We start from the raw sequence: 19,916 nt of genomic DNA on the forward strand, positions 1-19,916 counted from the left end.
CAGCAACTTCTTGGGAACACTTTAAACATCTCGGCATTAAATTCTAAAATTAAACTGCATTACCTTCTGTATGCATAACCTTTTATGTCCAAAAGTCTATCCACTCATTTTGCAGATATACAGCTGGGATCAAACTCAGCTTCTTTCTGTCAGCAGCGAGAGAATGACTAAAGAAGTTTTTCCTGCTTATTTTGATGTTATTTGGTATATGGAAAGACTATTCAGTTGTCCAGTTAACTCTGCCACCAACATTGCTAACATGAATTATCTACTTGCTGTGTAACAAGTTCAAATAGATTCTAACGTGTTTTCTTTCCCTTACATTTATAAGTACTTCTATGGCTAAGTGTTGGGGTTCCACAAGCAGAGTGATTTGGTTTATTTCATTGAGACTGAGAAGTCTTTGCCAGGTTGCCATAGGAATGCAAGTCAGACTCTGCTTTTGCACACAGAAAAGAAACTGTCAGTTGCTGGTTTTGAAAATGCTCTTGCTGACCAAGTTGTAGGGGCAAATCATTACTTAGAAAAAACTAATAGCTGAAGTCCGCATGAGCTTAATTATAGTTTCTTTTGGGAAGAACTCTGCTAGGATTGCTGCTTTTGTCTGTGCCCCTTGGCAGTGTATATACCCATGAATATGAATAATTCTGGGAGCTAAGTACCACATTTTCCTCCCTAATTTAACTAAGGAGAGCACGTATCCAAGCACGGCTCAGAACAGAACCAGTCACTCATCTTTCCTGACTTAAGTCTTGCATAAAAGTACCTGCAAGACTGCCTGAAATGACTTCAACAGGCTACATGACAAGGTGATCAGCATCTCCCCTCCTTCATTACACTGATTAAAAACGAAGAGGAGTTATTAAGCTCCCTATACATCCAGACATCCCTCCGAGCTTCCGTTTAGGAAATACACTGCCAGGGAAATAAATGTTATGTAGAAAAATGTAATTGTAACTGTTTCCATTCAGAAAAACTTTTACTTCAAATTAAGTAATAAATTACACTATTTTGAGTACAGAACTTAGGTTCAGAACAAATTTCTGATAGCAACATAAAAGCAAAGAACAAATCTTGTATATTTAGTTCAAGGCTAAAGGCTAGAAGAGGAAATTTCATTGTGAGCATGTGAAAGCTAGGTGAGGAAATAGCCCAAAGTAAGATGTGGCACAGAGTGACAGGCATTGCAGATTTACAGTTACAACAGCACACCAACAATCCTATTTGTATCTACTTCCTATAATACCGTTGCATTAGAAAAATAGAAACTCTGAGATCTTACCTTTTAAAATACTGAAATTAATTTTTCCTACAGTTCTGCATTTAGTACTTACTAGGTATGACCCACTAAATTAGCAACGTGGGCAAGCTGAGAATAAATCTCTGAAGTTATGGCAGGTAAGAATTACCTTGAGTTCCTGAAGCTGGTCAGGTTCATAGAGCTTTGGAGACAATGCTTGGGCAAGAAAAGCATCAAGTTCCTGGCGACGAAGTATACGAACCCCTGGCCACTGTACCATGTACCTGCAGATGAAGCCAGCTGTTAATCACAAGCTTCCTTCCATTGACAGATGACAAATCAAGGAGCACTTTACTTGATCAGAAGTCAGCAGAATGCAACAAGAAGAAGAATTTTTTTTTGGTTGTCTAGACTTGAATAATTAAAACAGACAAAATACCAAAGAGATTTAAAGATTAAATCAAAGATCGCACTGAAGACAGACTAGCTGTGAATGAATTATGAAATTCACAACAAGGCAGTCTGCTTCCAAAGAAGGAGAAGATAGGCCACCAAAACAGATAAGTGATAAGCCTTGCGACATACCTAAAAATTAAAAAAAATTGCCTTTACAAAAAAAAAAAAGAATAATGGTAAAAAGGTTTTGTGAATGTGGTCTCCAGGTAACATATTAGTCAGAAATTACCTACTCAGTGAATTTAATTCTCGTCATTTATAACAAGTGTCCAATAAAACTTCATGTCTTAATAAACAAGAACTTATACACGCCCTATGTTACAGGAGAGGAACACTGCCCAAATGAAAGAGGAGCTCCACTTCGTTTAAGATGCTATTAAGTCCATTTGTTGTGTTTTTTTTGTATTCTTATTATTCAATGAGGAGAAAAAGAAACAATCTTTAGTCTTCCAAAGGCAAGACAAAGTAAGGTAGAACTGGAAACAAACCTACATTCATCATTCTTAAATGGCTTAAAAATTCTCCTGTGCAGCAAGTTAGCTTGTAAACCTGGCTGAAGCCAGGGTTAGTCATACTGACACAAACCTTCCCAAAAAGAGCAGCATCTTTCATTCTCAGTTCAATTTTCTGTCTGAAAATTAAACACAGCAAGTGATTTGAATCTCGTCACCTTCTCTTTAATACTATACTTCAAATGTTGGTTAACACCATCTCAACCAGATGAGTAACTACCACAAGGAACCTGACAGAGCATCGTTCACATGAACTTTCCATCTCAGCAAGCTGCTAAGCAGCTGTTCTCTGAAAAGCTCACTCTTTCACTTTACAGCCTCATCAACCTAAGATGCCAAATGTATGGCTTTTTTTTTTTTTCGAAGCCAAAACCATGAGTACAGTGAGGGTTAATTAATTCAAATGCTACAGAGGCCTCTTAGCAACCCAAGATTTTTTCCTTCTTCAGTTCCTTAGAGACTGAAGAAAGAAGCCTTGAAGGATACAGCACGCTTTAAAGACTACCAAAAGCGACGTTCTAAAAATGATACAAGACCCTTCTTCCAAAGCTGCAAGCGTTGTGTTAAATGTATCACAGAGATTAACCTGTACAGTAAAAACTTTATTTCATTCTGTTTTACCTTCAGATAACACTGACCTTAGTACACAACAAAGCACCATAAGATGAGTGGGCACATTAGTTGGATTGAGCATTGCTGGTGTATCTGATCTCATACAGGCCAAAAACGCCCTCATTCTTCGGTTCTTGTCTTCTACTGCTTTTCCCAGCCACAGCTTCTTCAGATTAGGACACGTCCATTCCCTGAAGGCAAGAGCTTCCACCAGCTCAGGGGTTTGCGGAGACTTTCCTTTGTAAGCAGCCCATTCCTTAATTATCACTGGTGAAACTATAAAATGATAACAGATGAGAAAAGTTAAAAAGGTTTACATATTTAAAACCTTGTACGCAAGAGATCCTGATCTAAAAAGTATCCCTTGGACATTGCTCTGGATCACACTGTTGAACTGGCAAGTCAGACTCCGTGTGGACCATTTCTAATTGCCATCACTTACAAAATAAGTACATGCAGCCAAGAGTACACTAAGAACATTACATTAATAATTCCAAGTTGATAAGCAACACAGAAGAGACACATTCATTTTCTAAAAGAACATAATTTGAAAACGCAACTTTCCTCTAAAGTTGATTAAAAACCTACAGAGATACAACACATTCAATACAAATATTTTCCATTTGCAGCCTTTTAGGAACAATATGATTGTACTGATGATAACTTAAATGAGATTTAAAACTTAAGCCATGCTTGCCTGTAATTCAAGTAATGCAAAGGAATTAAATCTCCAATATGGGTTTAATTAGTTGGGTTTTTTTAACCTAAAAAGATCAGAACACACTAATTTTTGTAAGCCTTTCAATAAAAAGCAGTGCTGTAAATTAAGAGGCTACTGTTTTTGTGTGTGCTGTGCTATCATCTATAAGAACAGTGTTTCACTCTACACAGATGCTAAAGCATCTCCCCTTTTCACATATGAAGACAACTAAACCAGAACACAAGTTTAAAGTCAAGACTGACAAATGATACCTTTGGCCTTGGAGCGACCCCAAGTTTGACACAGCCCCAAATTTGCTTGCACTCCTCTTAACTCAGAGCCCAGTTATGCAGTGTGGAAAGATTCAAGGAGCTTGTTAGTGAAGCTTCAGGTTACAGCCCAGACAAATTGCTTTGCTAGTGAAGCGGTGCATGAGACAAGATCTGCTCTTTCTGCTGGAAGCCTCGCTGTTACAGATCGAGAAAAGAATACTGCTGGTGCCAGGAGAGCTCTCACAGCTACAAAGTCTCCATCAGCAATCAGACAGCAGCCTTACACGTGATTTTATGATTAAGGTCAGGCAAACCATGGCAGAGGCCACCATCTGGATTTAAAAAGAAGCTCTGGACTGTCTTAAAGCAATCTCTCCTGCTTATCTGGACTAGAACTACTACAGCACTGTAGTTACACCTCACAGACAGCAGGCTAAGTTTTACAAAGATAATGTGCAGCAATGAAAATAAATATGCTGATATATTTAGTTGGTAGCCTCACTGCAAAATCATGTTCTATTTTGGTTGCTACCAGATTTTATATGCTGCTAAGCTATTCAAGATGGGCTTTAACAGCCAGCAGAGCACTTTGTTATTTGCAAAGGATCTATCACACTGTTGTTTACTTCTTGTTTAGGCCTGGGACAGCAAGCATGAACACGTAAGATGCATCTTCTGAAGACTTTCAAATAGTAGGGCTGTTCCAAAAGTAATGCCTCCTGTTTTATGATGTTGGCCCACGATGTCAAAAGTAGATGGTCATAAAGCAGTAGAGGCTGACACTTTCTGCCAATATTCCATTACCTTTTGTTGCCGTATGACAGATGGCAGCAAAGGGGCAGTCTGACAAAATGGTGCCTGACAAAGCAGTGCAGATGAAGCAAAGGGGTGTCACTGAATTCCTTCACGTGGAGAAAACGGCCCCTACGGACATTCACTATTCACTGATGCTTGCTGAACGTTTATGGAGATCAGGGAGCATACCATAGAGCACACTGCCCATCCTGGCCGTACTGTCCTACCACACCCACTCTACAGGCCAGATTTGGTGCCTTCCAAATTTGATCCATTTGGACCAATGAAAGATGTACTGCATAGGCAACATTTTCCCTAGCAATATCACCACTGTATCAGCTTTGAAATGAGAGTAACCTCTGCTGCTGCAGATTTTTACAAGCATGGCATGCAGGCCCTTGTTTGTCACTGGCAAAAAATGCAGAGCTAATGGTGGTGAATACGTTGTGGAATAGTGTTCTGCAGCAGATAATTTACTCTACCAAGAAGTGCTCTTGCACTCTTTGTGCCTGTTGTAATTTCCATGGAAACAAATAGGAGGCATTCCTTTTGGAGCAAGCTACATAATTACTCTGGATCTTGGAAGCAAGTGATTCTTTCAGACCAAAACTTCTTAGTCCTTTCATCAAACAGCTAGGGATCACAACGAGGCTACTACACAGAACAGTTCCAGTCAAAGATTTCAGTTCAGCAATGAAAAAGCTAACTGCTGACAACTAAGTTGTGTTCTGGAGTTCTGCTCTTCTTCCCTTCAAGCTCCTTTTGATACTAGAGGCACTATTCCTAGCTACACTCCACATCTCTCTTTGGATGCCCTGTCAGAGCCAACCAGATGCAAATTCTGTAAGCACCACACTTAAAGCGTTCCCAGAAGACCACTTACCCAGCTTCCATCACTTCCTTACAAAAGACAACTGCAAGGATAAAGACCTTTGCAGAACACAAATGTTTTATTACCTTCATAAACTTTTTGCTAAAACAACCCCAAGGTTAAAAGAAGAAAATATTTTGTCTATAATTTCTATCCGAAATCTTATCCTTCAACATTCAAGTGCTGTTCAAAACTTTTAATCTTCGGTATGGCAATTTCCATGCTCCTACGAGATCAAGATCAAAGAGTGAGTTGGTTTGCTCTCAAAAGATACCTTCTTCAGTAATACACTACCTGTAGAGGTTACACTGAAGAGGTATCTTGCCTTCAGAACTGTGCAATGCACTAGTTATTTTAGGAAAGGTAACCATTCTTTTTGGAGAATTGTTCAATATGGAGTGGCAAACAGCCTCCCTGCAGTGAACAATGGGAGGACAGAATTACAGTTGTATCAGCTGACAAGTAGTCGCAGTACTGTTCACTCACATTTAGCATTTAACAGGTGAATCTAGGACTAGTCCGTATCTGCTTATTTCACCAGAGCATTTCTTACACATTGACAACTCTGCACTGGGACTGCTGCCAAAAACACCATCTTCCTCAACTGCTGAGTATCTCTGTCCTCAGAGGAACGTTTTGTGTTTTCCTTCCAGGACTTCCTCTTTGAGATAAGAAACGTCTACCCTGAAGACGACATGAGCTACAACAAACACTCAGGATAAGTGCACGTTCAGTCACAACACCACAGAACTAATTATACTGTTTTTCATAATAAATTTCCTCCTGTTGCTGATGAGTAGATTTGAATACTCACAGTAGCCCAAGGAATGGTACAATACACTGATGTCTGTTTTAAACATCAGCCTCAAGACACTTGAAGGTCAGTCCAAGTGCAGAAGTTCAGCATCAACCTGCGTTAAGGCAACCTGCTTCATAAACATACATGAATGTCACAAGCTCCAAAGTCATAAGCAATAGCATGCAGCATGCTCCAGCTGCATGTTAAAACCTTCACTGCTACCTGTGACTCAGATGTTTTCTGACAAATTCTGACTCAGACATTCTCTCGAGAAATTACAGGACAGGGCAATCACCAACTGTATGAAGTTTATCAAAATCATGCACCAGATTCTGCATCTGGGACAGGGCAACCCTGGCTATACTACAGGACATGGGACAAGAGGCTAGAAAGCAGCGCCATGGAAAGGGATCCATGGTTCTGGTTGACAGCAACTTGAATCTGGGTCAACAGTGTGTCCTGGCAGACAAAGGGTCACCCGTACCCTGAGATGTTTTGAGCTCAGCACTGCCAGATGAGGGAAGGGAATGTCCTACTCTGCTCTGGTGCAGCCTCACCCTGAGCACAGTGTGCATGTTTGTGTGCCACAATATAGGACATAAAGATACCAGAGCTCATCCAAAGGAGGGCTGTGAAGATGGGGAAAGATCTGAAGGACAAGATGTGTGAAGAACAGCTGAGCTCCTGTGGTTTGTTCAGCACAGAGCAGAGCAGGCTGAGGGAGGCCTCACGGCCCTGCAGCTCCTCACAGGGAGCAGAGAGACAGGGCTGAGATCTGCTCTCTGGGGACAGGGTCAGAGCCCGAGGGAACGGCTCAGAGCTGTCAGGGAGGGTCAGGTGGGGATTCTCTTTCATCAGAGGGCGGTGGGCACGGAGCAGACTGCCCAAGGCTGTGGGCACAGCACCAAGCTGCCAGAGTTCAAGGAGCGTTGGTTTGGGTGGTGCTGTACGGAGCCGGGGGGATCTTGATGAGCCTCATGAGTCCCTTTCAACTTAGGATGTGCTATGATTCTGCGATATTCTCTTAGCATTTTTTTCTCCCCACAAACTGACCATGAGCTGTGAGACATCTCGGCAAATGAGATAGCTAATGCGGATTAATCAGGACTCTTTTAACCTCATAATCTTCACTGACAGTACAGCTTGAGCAAAGCATGTTTGATTTTGCAAAAGGGCAATTGCTCAAGATACTGTTTTCCTTCTGGCAGAAACAGTGTCAGCTGAGTACATCCTTGATGGAGAACAGTACATCACAAGGTGGCTAGGCTTAAAATAACAAATCCTCAGATCCAACCAACAGTTATGGCAGCTTGTACAAGTGTGCATTTCTCCACAGAGTGGAAAGGGCAGATGGTTTCAGAACCTGAAAAGAAGAGCAAGTCAGACACTTTGACTACCTCCTCTCATAAGCAAGGGGAAAGGAGCCAATAGCACACCCTTGGCACTAGAAGCACAGTGAAAAATGTAGCAATTCAGCTCTTCATGTCCCCTGGGAGCAGACACGAGAACACGTCCAGAAAAGGCATTACCTAGCAGACAATTATTACTAAAAAGCATCACTACTTCTAAAAACAACTGATCTGTTGTTTTTAATTGACTTTTCAACTACATAAAAATAATAATAAAAGACAGAAAAGATCTATGTTATGATAGATCCATTATCTTACTGTCTATGCATTTAGTAATAATACCAACACCCCGAGTTTATTATACACTTTTCACAGCTTCCTATAACCTTCTCACACAACACACCTACTAATCATTCACGTACAATTACTATGTTGCCAGAATTTTAGATATACAGGATCACATTACAGAAATACATCACAGAATTTTAGACACATTCGCACAATTTGTGTCTGCATAAACCTAGAGACAGCACATATCTTTTAGAAATTCAGTTAATTGTTCTGATTTTTTTTTCTGCTAATTACTCTTGCATGCGTACTTGTTTTTTGAGAGCACCAATAAAAGCAGAATCACAATTATTTGTCTGCTGTCGCCTGTGCTGTAGCCCTCACAGAAGTCAGTAGGAGCTACCGAGTGTGACAAAGGATATTTCAGAAATCAGCTCTTGCTGCTTAGGACACCATTCTCTGTATCCTGCACCATCTGCCCAGTTCTTGCTCTTCTGTAATTGAGATGACCAAATGAAATGCATTCCTGTAACTTACCCCCTTCCAAACCACAAGCTACCATCTCAGCTAAAATCTATCTTTACCAGCAATTGAAGCTTTGTGGTGAAACTACTAGGGTTCGAACAGATGTTCCAATTTTGGGTTTTTTTTTTAAGTTTATAAAGCATGGTCAGTTCTAAAATAGAAGTAGGTCAGGTAACTGAATGCATCCTGCAACAATATTTGCTGGAGCTCCTGTCACTAAACAAAGTTAGCAGTAGCGTTCTTAGTCCCCACTGAGAATAAACCTCTGAAAAGCAGCATAAATGAAAAGACCAATTAGATGGGGATTCCAACAGTCTACAGAGAACATTTCAGGTTTACAAGGTGAAAATATCCTGAAAAATCAAAGCAGACCTTCAGCAGTTAGTTACTTTGCTACTACAAATGTTGTAGTACACTTAAGGACAAAACTAATGAGGGCAAGTTAGTGCTGCAAGTAACTTCATTATTTTAGTCCTGAAATAACCTCATAACCTGAAATACTCTTATTTGAGATAAGACTTCAGCTCTTGACAATGTGTGATGAGGAAATCGAACAGGGTGAATATTAATTCCCACAACATAACTAAGAGCAATAGTTTTTCAACTGCTGGAAGACTGTCACTTTCCTCACGAATGTACACAACAACTGATTATTCTTCTATACATCAAGACTGCGAATAATGCTTGCAGACGTTCTCCATATCTGCTTTTCGTACACAGACAGCAGACTCTCACATACAAATACGCACTTCTGCTGCTGCTATCCACTTAGTGCTTCAGCAACGCTGTAACCTTTATAAGATGCTACTGTAAAGTTCAATCATTTCCTTGCATGCAATTCATTATAAGTAAGTAAAACACTCCAGAATGAGGAGAGTGAATGTTCTGGAATGAAAGTAATTCCTGGAAGCAGAGAAGTTAAGAAGATAACTTCCAGATTAATGTAGGGATTAACACTCACCTTTTTGATTGAACCAGCAAAAAGATCTTTTGACAAGCCTGTTCACAAGTTTAGTTTGCTTTTATTTACACCACACCTAATTTCTGTAGATTTTAAACCACCTATTTATGTTGACACTTGAAAGTTACTACACAGAACTGCTCAGAATGCAAATTTTCTCAAATCAAGTTGTAACATGTACACAGAAAAATCCATCAAAAATAACATTACTTGCTGCAAGTCTGAGAGCAGTTTGAACACACTTTTTGAAAAACAAAGCCTGCAGCTTGCTTGGAAAAGGGCAGCACTTAAAGTTCTTAAGCTACTGCAAGAAATAAAATCTCAAATTAAAAACATCTTTTTCTATTATCCATGGATCAAATAAGCCACAAATTTCCCCAGTTCTACAGCTACATTCATGAAACCTTATTAACTGTTCTCGCTCAAATTACAGCACCAGTGAAAACACAGCAACAGGGGTGAGCAATAAGGAATGGATTCCACAGTACGTACATTCTGGTGGAAGTCTGTTCTTTCTAAAAGCGAGTCTTTCCGTTTTCTTTCTGCTTTCTGCCAAACTAAACAGGACTCCGTAAACATACTGACGAACTGGCCTATAAAGCAGAGCAGCAGGAGGCAGGTCTTTGTTGGCTTCATCTTCTATAGAAACGGCAATTTTGATTTCACCCTTTTCCATGAAAGAAATGAGAAAAATAAGAGAGGTTAGAGTGAGCAAAAATGAAGCATTTAGGTATGCTCAGTAATTCAATCCAGCTCTAAAGCGAATCCCATCTTGTCAGGAACATGATTCAGCAGTAATAAGGATCTTACGTATGTGAAGGTAACTCCAGAGAAGGATTACCCTGCTACAATCCACTTCCTTTCTTCCAGTAAATATCCAGGCTCCAATTATTCCCAACACTTACCTATTCTTTTTTCACATTTGTTTTAGTTTTGCTTTTTTTTTTTTGGCCTGGATTACCTAAATACTGATTTTTACATACAGATACTTCTAGGAGCAAAACAGTATATATGACACTTGCCTATAGAAGCAAGACACTCAAAGCACATTTGAAGAATAAGTGACCATTTGCAATCTAGACTGATTTTTAGCCTTTAAAAAAATATTCACGCTGCTTAAAAACACCAGTTGGAGGCTTTGGTGCAAGGATCTGAAACAATACTAGGGAATCACTGTAAAAAATAACATTATGAGAAAGCCTGGCCAAAAAACTGCAACTGGGGATTACATAAGTAATATTGTTTTATATGTGGGTAAAGTATTTTATGCTTTCTTTTTCAGAAACAAAACACGGAAGACCTTCCAGCTCTCTTAAAATAGCAGCACCATTCTATATTTTCAGTATCTGTGCATCCAACCATGCTAAGTTTTTCCTGGAAAACAACTCATTCCTATTACTGAAGGTGTCAAGAATCAATAATGTCTTTGAAAGCTTATTCATCATTCTCCTTTTCTTTCTGGCATCAGTGATGTCAACAAAAAACTCCTTAAGAACAAACCTCATCCTTTGCCAGGGATGCATCTCACAGACTAACCTGCTGTTTCCTAAAAGGGCATTTTCTTTCCATTTTAAAATGCCACCAATTTGTCCTTTTTATGCAGTAGAACAACGAAAACCTGTAATGTAATTCATTAAAGTTTAATTCCTTCTCAAGTAAACACAACCTGCAGAAGATCTCCATCAATCCAATTTCTTTTAGTGTACAAGAAATTTTTAAGCAAATTAACAAAAGTTATCTGATGCAAGGAGAACACAGATTTACAGCAACACTTAAAGGAGCCACACTCGTGACACTACCAAATCAACTCTCCAGTCAAGGCATGAGGTACAGGAAAACACCATAGTATTCTGTATGCCCAAAGCCTTCATGATCAACGTAAACCAGATTAAAAGGCAGAAACCAGTGGAAGCTGTAAATTGCTGCAGGTGTATATTTACACAGAAGTTACTAGCTTGCCTCACCCTCTTTGTATCACTTTAGCTTACATAAAGATCTCTACCATATCCACAGCATTGGATATATGGTTAAAGTACGGGTAAAGTTGAAGTATGGGTAAAGTATGGTTAAAGTGTTTTTCTTGTATACAGACAACATTCAGTTAGACATAAAGGATGTGTAAGAAGTCTCTCTGTATGTATAACAACAGCATAATCCAGGCAGTCTCTGCATGCCAATTTCTAAAGCATCTCAGAATCACTCAATGATGTACCTGCCAACATACTGCTGGCATACTTGAGGTCCCTAGCGAACATTCAAAAGCATTTCAGGTAATAGAGAAAAAAAAAAAATTAAGCAGTACTGATTTGATTTATATTGCAACAGTCTCTAGATTTATTTTTTCTGCTAGGATTGAATTCCCAAAATTCAGTTGTTTAATTAGTTTCTTCCCATTGTGAGACAGGAAAGGTCCAGTAGTATTTAGATGTACTAAGAGAATATGGCCAAACAAACTATGAAACAGAACTGGCACTAATGGTCTTCATGGGTCTCTTGTTTCTTCTCCACTTTTCCTTGATAAACATGAAATGTACAAGAATATGACAGCAATACCAACTATGGTGCTAGATGTACAGGAACCAGTACTAAGTATTTTGAACGCTACAGTGGAAAAGGATTAGTTGTCTCATTCTGGGACTCTTCTGTTTGCACACAGAAGGAACAACGAACAGAATTCATTTCTTTTAGAACTCGTGTAAGTCAAACACAGGGCTGTGCAGAACACTGCTGCTCTGCCTCCTTCCACTACTTACTTTGGCAAGAAGCTGTCCCATTGCTTTTCAAGATGTTTCTATGTGGCCACCAAGACAATTTCCCCGCCCTCCCCACTTAACCTACTGCAGAAAAAGCGGCCTAAGCTGCGTGGAAGGGCTTGCTGCTTACCTGGGATCTAGCACATAAAATAAATCAGTGACCAAAGAACTCATAGCATCATCAAGTTCTATAATTGCATTTTATGAGACAACAAAAGGGATTTATTACAGGTGCTACGTCTTTATTGGGGTTGGCTATTAAGGATAGGAAGGATCACATTACAAGGGAAAACAATCTAATTATTTTTTAACACTGAAACCAGAAGAGACTTGGCAGAGACACCAAAGCACACATCACACTCTAAAAATGGGCAATACATATGTACACACATGCACAGACATGGACATCTGAAAGTACAAAGATAAAATATTAAAGACAAAAGAGGTTTGTTTGTTTTTTTCAAATAAATAGTGATTACAGTCATCTCATACCTAGAGCAACAATGTACGAGCCAGATCAGTGGCTGCATATCGAGTGAAAGAAGTGCTAGAAGCACTAGAACTAGACCAAAGCTCAAAGCTTAAAATGGGATGTAAAACTACAAAATTATTTAGCCAGATATATAAGTGCAATTATCGTTACAGAAAGATTGTTTTTTAGCACATAATTTTACAATGTCGTACCTTGGTTAGGACATGAAAGATGTAGGGATACATTAACCCCTTCTTGTGCCTGTGTTCTGCCACTCTTAATACTTCAGGTGCTACTGGAGGTAATGGAGGGGTAGTAATATCCATGTGGTTTCTGGTGGGCATTGACAACAGGCATGGGATTTGTGGATTACTGGTTTGATTCCCTTTGACATCGGCTGCCTGGCTTCCTGAAGAAGCGCTAGAGGAACCTTCTGCCTGTAACAGAACACACAACATCAAGTGCTTTTTAATGCTTACAGAAGATAAGCCAAGAGAAATCGCAGATTTTCTTCTTCATCCACAGTGAAAACAGTGAAAACTCACATCATATTCTAGCAACATGCAGAATACACTTCATAGCGCTGACTAAAAGATTTTCGGAGAATATAGGCTTTTAGTCCTCGTCTGCTGGCAGAAGACAATTACTAAATATATAAATATTACCCACAGTGAATAAACCTTTTGTAAGCAGCATTTGTGTTACACCTCTCACAGATGCTATTGGAAACAAGCAAACAAAAAAAAGGGACTTCATTCCAAAAAATCCTCATCTTCAGAACTGAAAGCTGCTCTTAGCTTCAGAAAAGAGTTCATACTAGTTTCATGTCTATAAGCTACCATAATAGTTTAGGAATTACTTTTGCATGTGATGACACATTACGCATGAGTATATTCATAATTTGCACATAAAATTTCAGATTTTACAAATTCTACAGAAAGTACAAGAATGGGGGGGTGGAAGAAGTCCTGAACAAGCTAAGCTTGTTCACCAGGCACTGCTGGAAAATACAAACCTGTGTAAAACAAGAAAAAGTTCATCCTCCAACAACCTCCTAGAAGAAGGCGAATTTAGTAAAGTAGGCTCTAAAATACCAAAGGGGAAATAGTATTTTAAGAGTACATTTAAGCACACAATAGAAGAGGATGCTACTGTAAGATTATACTTCAGAGTTGGTAGACTGGACTTTTAATTTATGATGATAATACAGGGAATAAATGGTTAAAGCCTGTGGTACAGAACCCTTTAACAGAATGTAATGTTTTCACAAACACAGATTATCATTGCTCTTTTATATTTTCACAGCTCTTATATTATCTTTGTCAGTTTAAAGATTGCTGTTCCTGTCTTCTACTACTCCAACAATTAAAATGCAGTGTGACACTGAAACATGAAGTTTACTGGACTGGCCATTACAGGGAGGAAAACAAAATTCCAAACCATATCGATGTTCTCCCCATTCTCATGACCCAAGTTCTTCCTGAATCTGCTACAGTGATCTTCAAACACTTAAAATGAGAAACTACCACAGCTGAAAGTATTATTTTTTTCAGCGCTATACATCCACTCAAGTGAGATGAGCATGCTTTTGTCACGTCTAATCCCAAAGTGAGACAACTACAAGGCGAGAATTTTGACGTGCAAGTCACAGCAAAAGGAGTGTCAAGACTGGTGCTGTTTGATCAATGCTCGGTGCTTCAAATTACCTCAGAAACTCCTACAGCTCATCCCAAAGTGAAAAATTTCAGGAAATATTTATTTTTCTAATCATTTTGTAGACACACCTCTTCAAGAAATAAGATGTACTTATAATTCTCCCCATTGTTCCCAAGAGATGGAACTGCCGTCTTCTACAGAGGGCTGAAGAAGTGGTTTGACATTCAAGAAAAGTATGTAAGTAAAACAAATTAAATTGGTTGCACTCAAGTTGGACTGCATGCATACATCTCCTGGAAAGCTGAATCACTGCTTTTACAGCCCTAATTCTGCATGTACACAGGGGCAGGCAGCCGTGCCCTGCTGCACGTCCCACCAGCCACCACCCAGCTGTGGGAGCAGTGCCCCGCCGGCTGCCCCCCATCTCCGCTCCGCAGGGCAGCACAGAGCACGCAGGGCTGCAGCTGGGGTGTGCTGGGCTCGTGCATGGCCATGGTACAGACAAAAAGGAATGCAATAGGTCACATTAGCATTTGCATATGGTGACTAATCCACAGGCAGATACAGTTATCGTGCGGGGCGTAGTCTGCAAAAATAACCACCACCGATGGATGAAATCACCAGCCTGATATTTTAAGCACAAAGCCAAAGTTTACTGGAATTCCTGTACCAAAGATACAGGGAAAATGGACTGTTCTTCTGCAGCACAAGTAACTTAGGACTGCTTTCTTTTTTGCTTTCTTTCCTTTTTTTTTTTTTTAAACAAAACTAATGCTAGAGCACAGTTCCATCACAAAAACGCTGAAGTATCACATGGAAATGAGTAGAGCATTCTAAGAATGGTTCAACATCATGAAACAGATCATCACACTTTCAATTTGACAATGATTCTGTATCTTGAAGAAATCAAACTGGATGATGGTAAGTCTTTAATAATGGCTTAATCACCCCACCTTTACTTAGTTAAATAGCAATACACTGTAGCTGGTCCCACGGAGCTAATTCAATACAATTATGTGACAGTCTTATCAAGCACTTGTGAAGGACTTTCACTCTTCAGCTCAGCTTTAATACACCTATAACAGTCCGCAGCTAATGCTAGAACACTGTCAGAGCTGTTCTCACTATACTGCACCTTACAGGACACGGACCCTGTACATGTGGATATCATGCCATACTCCTTTGTAAACATGCAAGGATGAGGCTGTTACCTAAGGGGTTCATAGGTTTGTTTCTACTTCATATTTAGTATTTTCCAAAACAGCATACTTAATTTTTATGTATATGCTGAACAACATTCCTTGGAAAACTTCTCACTACATTTTAAAGCTATTGTTTTGCAATTCACAAAAACAAGTAAAAAAACCACAGTAAGTCTCACAGATCAATTTTGAAACTTCTACTCAGCAGTTCACTATAAAACTTAAAGCACAAAACAATAAACTGTAATATTTGGAACTTCATTGTTCCAAGGAATTACCTTTGTTTGGTCTCCCAGGTCTCCACGTGTTTGACTTTCTGACTGGGTTCCTGTTTTTTCCCAGCCTATTTTGTTCCCACTGACATGGCTGAAGGACAGCATAAAGAAAAACACAGCATTAAAGTACCACGTAGGACGCATAAATCCTTGGTTGCTGTTAATTGAACTATTAACACCAGAGAGGACTTCAAGGTATGCTATGTATTAGAAATGTCAATTCATAGATATGAATTTGAGATTCCTACTTTCATTCATTCACACTGTATCAATACTCGGATCGCATTTCAAAGTAACAGGGAATCCTTTACGAGGACTAAATGATGTTCATGCAGGAAAAATTCTTGATTGATCTTGAAATATCTGTCACCATGGCAAGTAATTTCCCTTGGTCAGAAGACAGCAGTGACAACACCTAGACTTCCATTTCCAAACTAATTCAAAATGTATTCCATACAATCGTTCTATAAAAAACACCGAAAAATATTTTATATATGTGTAAAGTGGGTAATTTTCCAATTCAGCACTGCAAAACACATGATATAATTTATTTAAAATTGACAGACTGGATCAAGAAAAATCAAGCCGAAATCACCATGCGTAACCGTAGATATGTGCAGAATCAGTACTGAGTGGCAGCGTATTTATACTATGACACATGATCTTCCAAAGGCAATCACAGACCTGCTGAAGCCACAGGTTTTGATTCTCACATGGTAAGCCACTACACCCAGCCTGACAAAAGGTAAACACAAACTGCCTCTGTTCCCGCTCCCTTTTTGTAGGTCAGTAAGCAGTAATTACAAGGAAGTCTGCACAACTTTATTGCCAAGGACAGACATACGATCTACTGCAAGTCTTAAAACACTTCAGTGATAAACAAAGCACATTAGTAAAAGAGAACAAAACCAATTTCACTGCAGCATCGTTATACATATAGCCTGTCAGTGAGAGCTCTTAACTCACAGCATTAGATGTTGGGTTTCTGACATCAAGTTTCTCTGCAAAACCACACTACCCCAAAATATTTGAAGTGCAGACACTACAAAATTCAGTGAAGTTGCAGACAGCTCTCAGTTACTGAAGTTTTAATGAATGTGAGGTGGTATTTCTTTTATACAAAGAAAAGAACAGGAAGGTTTTATGACATTTACTAAAATCTCACTCCTTCCTTCTTTCAATAAAATGTAAGACCAGAAGTGGAAAAATGCTGAACGTTATTTGGTTTTGGATTTCTGCTCATTAAGGAACAAGGTGACAAGAGCAAACCATGGATATATTCAGTCATAGTGACCTAACACTGTTTTCTGAAAGTCTACCACATTGTTAACGAGCAGATTTTGTTACTATCAGCATACTGAACAATTCTGAAAATAAGAGTAGGAAAACATCCTTGTGAAAAACTTACTTCACTGCACCTCCATTGCCTTCATCGTTGTCGGAGGAGGATGATGTAGAAGAGGCAGGAAAATAGGTTGAATCCACATGATTAGGACTCCCACTCTGAGCTGGATTTATTGGAGAAGATCGTTCATACAATGGTGTATGTTTTCCTTCATGAGGAATGTTACTGTAGTTGTTCTGCTCAGAAAGATTTTTTCCACCTGTTTCCAAGGTGATGGCTGGCTCAGAGAGAGTGTATGGGTATGGACCCTGACCTTGGGCACCACCCTGATTGGACATCTGCTGGGCCTAAAATACAGCAATATTTCCTAAATAAAGGTAACAATAAGGATCTTCTCTTAAAAAAAAAAAAACAAAAGCATACTATTTATCCAAGTACATTTTCCAAACGTGCACATCAAATCTCAGCCATCTTGGGCATCCACATAACTTGTTGTACCACAGTCCTTGGCTTCTTTTTAGCTTCAGGGTGAAAATGCAATCACTGAACGCTCAGGCTAAAAAAGTTAGGCGTAACCTTTCCCACTTAGATTTTAATTCAATGAGCATGATAGGTTTCTCTCAAGGAGAAGGGCAGAGGGATACACTTACCACAGGTTTTGCTTGTAGTGAGGTCTGTGGAATGTTAAGCATCTGAGAAGGAACATATGGTGGCACTATCCCAGGCATTCCAAACTGATTTGGTCTGGCTGCTGCATTGCAAATGGGGAGGAGAAATAACAAACAGGAGGAAAAGAAAACCACTCATGAAAACGCTCACTATTTATTTGACATAATTTTTACCATTTTTTTTCTTTTGCTTTCATGGTTTATTTTTTCTTGCTCCGTTAACAGTTCTCCACTATGCCTTAAGCGAGTTTCATTCATTTTTTAACCCATAATAGAAATATTCTGTAGCTCGTGAAGTCTGTTTTACTTGCCACATGTTTTCCTCTCTCACTACTGTACAATAATTTTATTCTACCTGGAAACCAAAGGAAACTTCAAAGAAAAAAAGCCCAAGAGATGTGATAAGCAAGCAGCTGGCAAAAAACAATGTCACAAATACATGTAACACTGGCATATTCTATCACTTGAATACTGGATCTAGCATAGCTTTAATACACTTTTCATTGTAGCTTGTTGAATGCTTAAAAAAAAAAAAAAAAAAAAAAAAAAAAAGCATACCAGTACAGAAACAAAGTCTTTTGAAAATTCCAGCTCAAATTACATTTTAATGTTAAGAATGAGGTGTATGTGCTAAGTGCTATGGTCACAGGGTTAGTCTGTAAACCTTGGAACAATCTGGGATGGGTATCAATTAGTGTATAGGTTAAGCACATGTGTTGTGACATCAGAAAAATGAAAGACTAGGAAAGGAGTTCTAAAAAGCATCAGGTAAGTCCAGTGAGGAGTATGAAATATATTTTGTGGAAAAGAAATGGCAATTGTCTTCATGACTGGAAGTAGACATCAGTTTTCATTCATTTCCAGCACTACGTGTGGATGCCACCTAATGCTTAGAACTGACTCAGCAGTAGCTAAGAGGAAAGTAAGTTCAGGCTGTTACTCTTTCTGGTATAAGAGCACAATCTCTGCAAAGACTCTGAAAACTTTTTCTAACACTGTATTCAAACAATGAATACTGCCTGAGTGTATGTTTTTGTAAGACCCTACTAATAATCTAGGGTTATTATAATAATAACTTAGGGTTACGTCAGGTTTTAGTTAAAGTGAGAAGCTTTATTTTCTTAATTACTTACCTATGTAATGTGGTGGATGAAATGGCATAGGTTTATTAGTTGCTGAGTAATAAGCAACTGCTCTCTTAAATCGAGTAACTTTGTCATCTGTTCTAGACTAAAATAAATAAATACAAAAAGAAATATCTATCAGGATCAGATCCAGGCATGACATCTACAGGTAAGCACAGCACTGCAGAGTAGTCAACTATAGCCAACTATATGTGATATATCACATACAGTATTAATGCCTATGGAGCCATGGAGATTCATCCTCACAAAAAATACATCAGCCCCTGTAAGGATGAGGCTTGAAAAACACTACATATCTTCACGTACACGAAGCCAGACTACAAAACCTCTTTGGTTATCAAGCAAAGCACTGCAACTAAGTGTAATAATTTTGCCTTCCAAAAAAAGTAGACAATTACATTAGGGCACCTATGACACTGCATACAACAACAGATTCCTGTATCACCTGATTCAAGACCCTATTTTTACTGAATGTAATTGTGCAACCCAAATATAGGGCACAATTGTTTAAAACAAACAAACAAACAATATTTTCTTCATACTTTACCTGTGAGTGCTGAAAAACGTCTTTTGCTATGGCATCCAAATCAGTGGTGTCCTGAATATTACGGACGTAGTCAGCTACAGCTTTGATCACTACGTCACAAGGTGGTAAAACTAACTGGTGAGCACGTACCTATGAAAACAAACATGTTAACATGAGATAACAGGATAGATAACGTAACCCGAGATCCTTCAGTTGCACAGTAAAGAATTAGCCCAACTGTTTACTGAAAATATATTCAACAATGTCTACGTTGGCAGATTTAGGAGCTAAACATTTTGGGGGTTTGCACCTTGCTTTCAAAACTTCCAGTCAAACAATGACTCACGTATTTCACATCTACAGTATGTGTGTATGTATCTACACGTATGTAAGAGAAACCTCACCTCTATGTAAATATTTGCTGCCTAAGTACCAGGTCCAACAACAGACAAGGTCAACAATGCTAATTATTTTACTGCTTTCCAGTTGCACAC

General features: G+C 39.0%; 1 protein-coding gene across 1 annotated transcript in view; it reads right to left on the reverse strand.

The window, feature by feature from the left end:
• The window catches only part of FAM120A (family with sequence similarity 120A), a 49,348-nt gene that overhangs the window by 12,758 nt on the left and 16,674 nt on the right, over positions 1-19,916 (reverse strand). The window contains 9 exon segments of the mRNA XM_052679109.1: positions 1,410-1,524; positions 2,847-3,096; positions 9,873-10,047; positions 12,818-13,042; positions 15,742-15,829; positions 17,147-17,430; positions 17,734-17,834; positions 18,885-18,981; positions 19,444-19,572. Of these exon segments, the coding sequence (XP_052535069.1) occupies positions 1,410-1,524; positions 2,847-3,096; positions 9,873-10,047; positions 12,818-13,042; positions 15,742-15,829; positions 17,147-17,430; positions 17,734-17,834; positions 18,885-18,981; positions 19,444-19,572 (1,464 nt within the window).

This window comes from Tympanuchus pallidicinctus, unplaced genomic scaffold (assembly GCF_026119805.1).
Source record: "Tympanuchus pallidicinctus isolate F22 unplaced genomic scaffold, pur_lepc_1.0 scaffold17, whole genome shotgun sequence".
Lineage (NCBI taxonomy): Eukaryota > Metazoa > Chordata > Aves > Galliformes > Phasianidae > Tympanuchus > Tympanuchus pallidicinctus.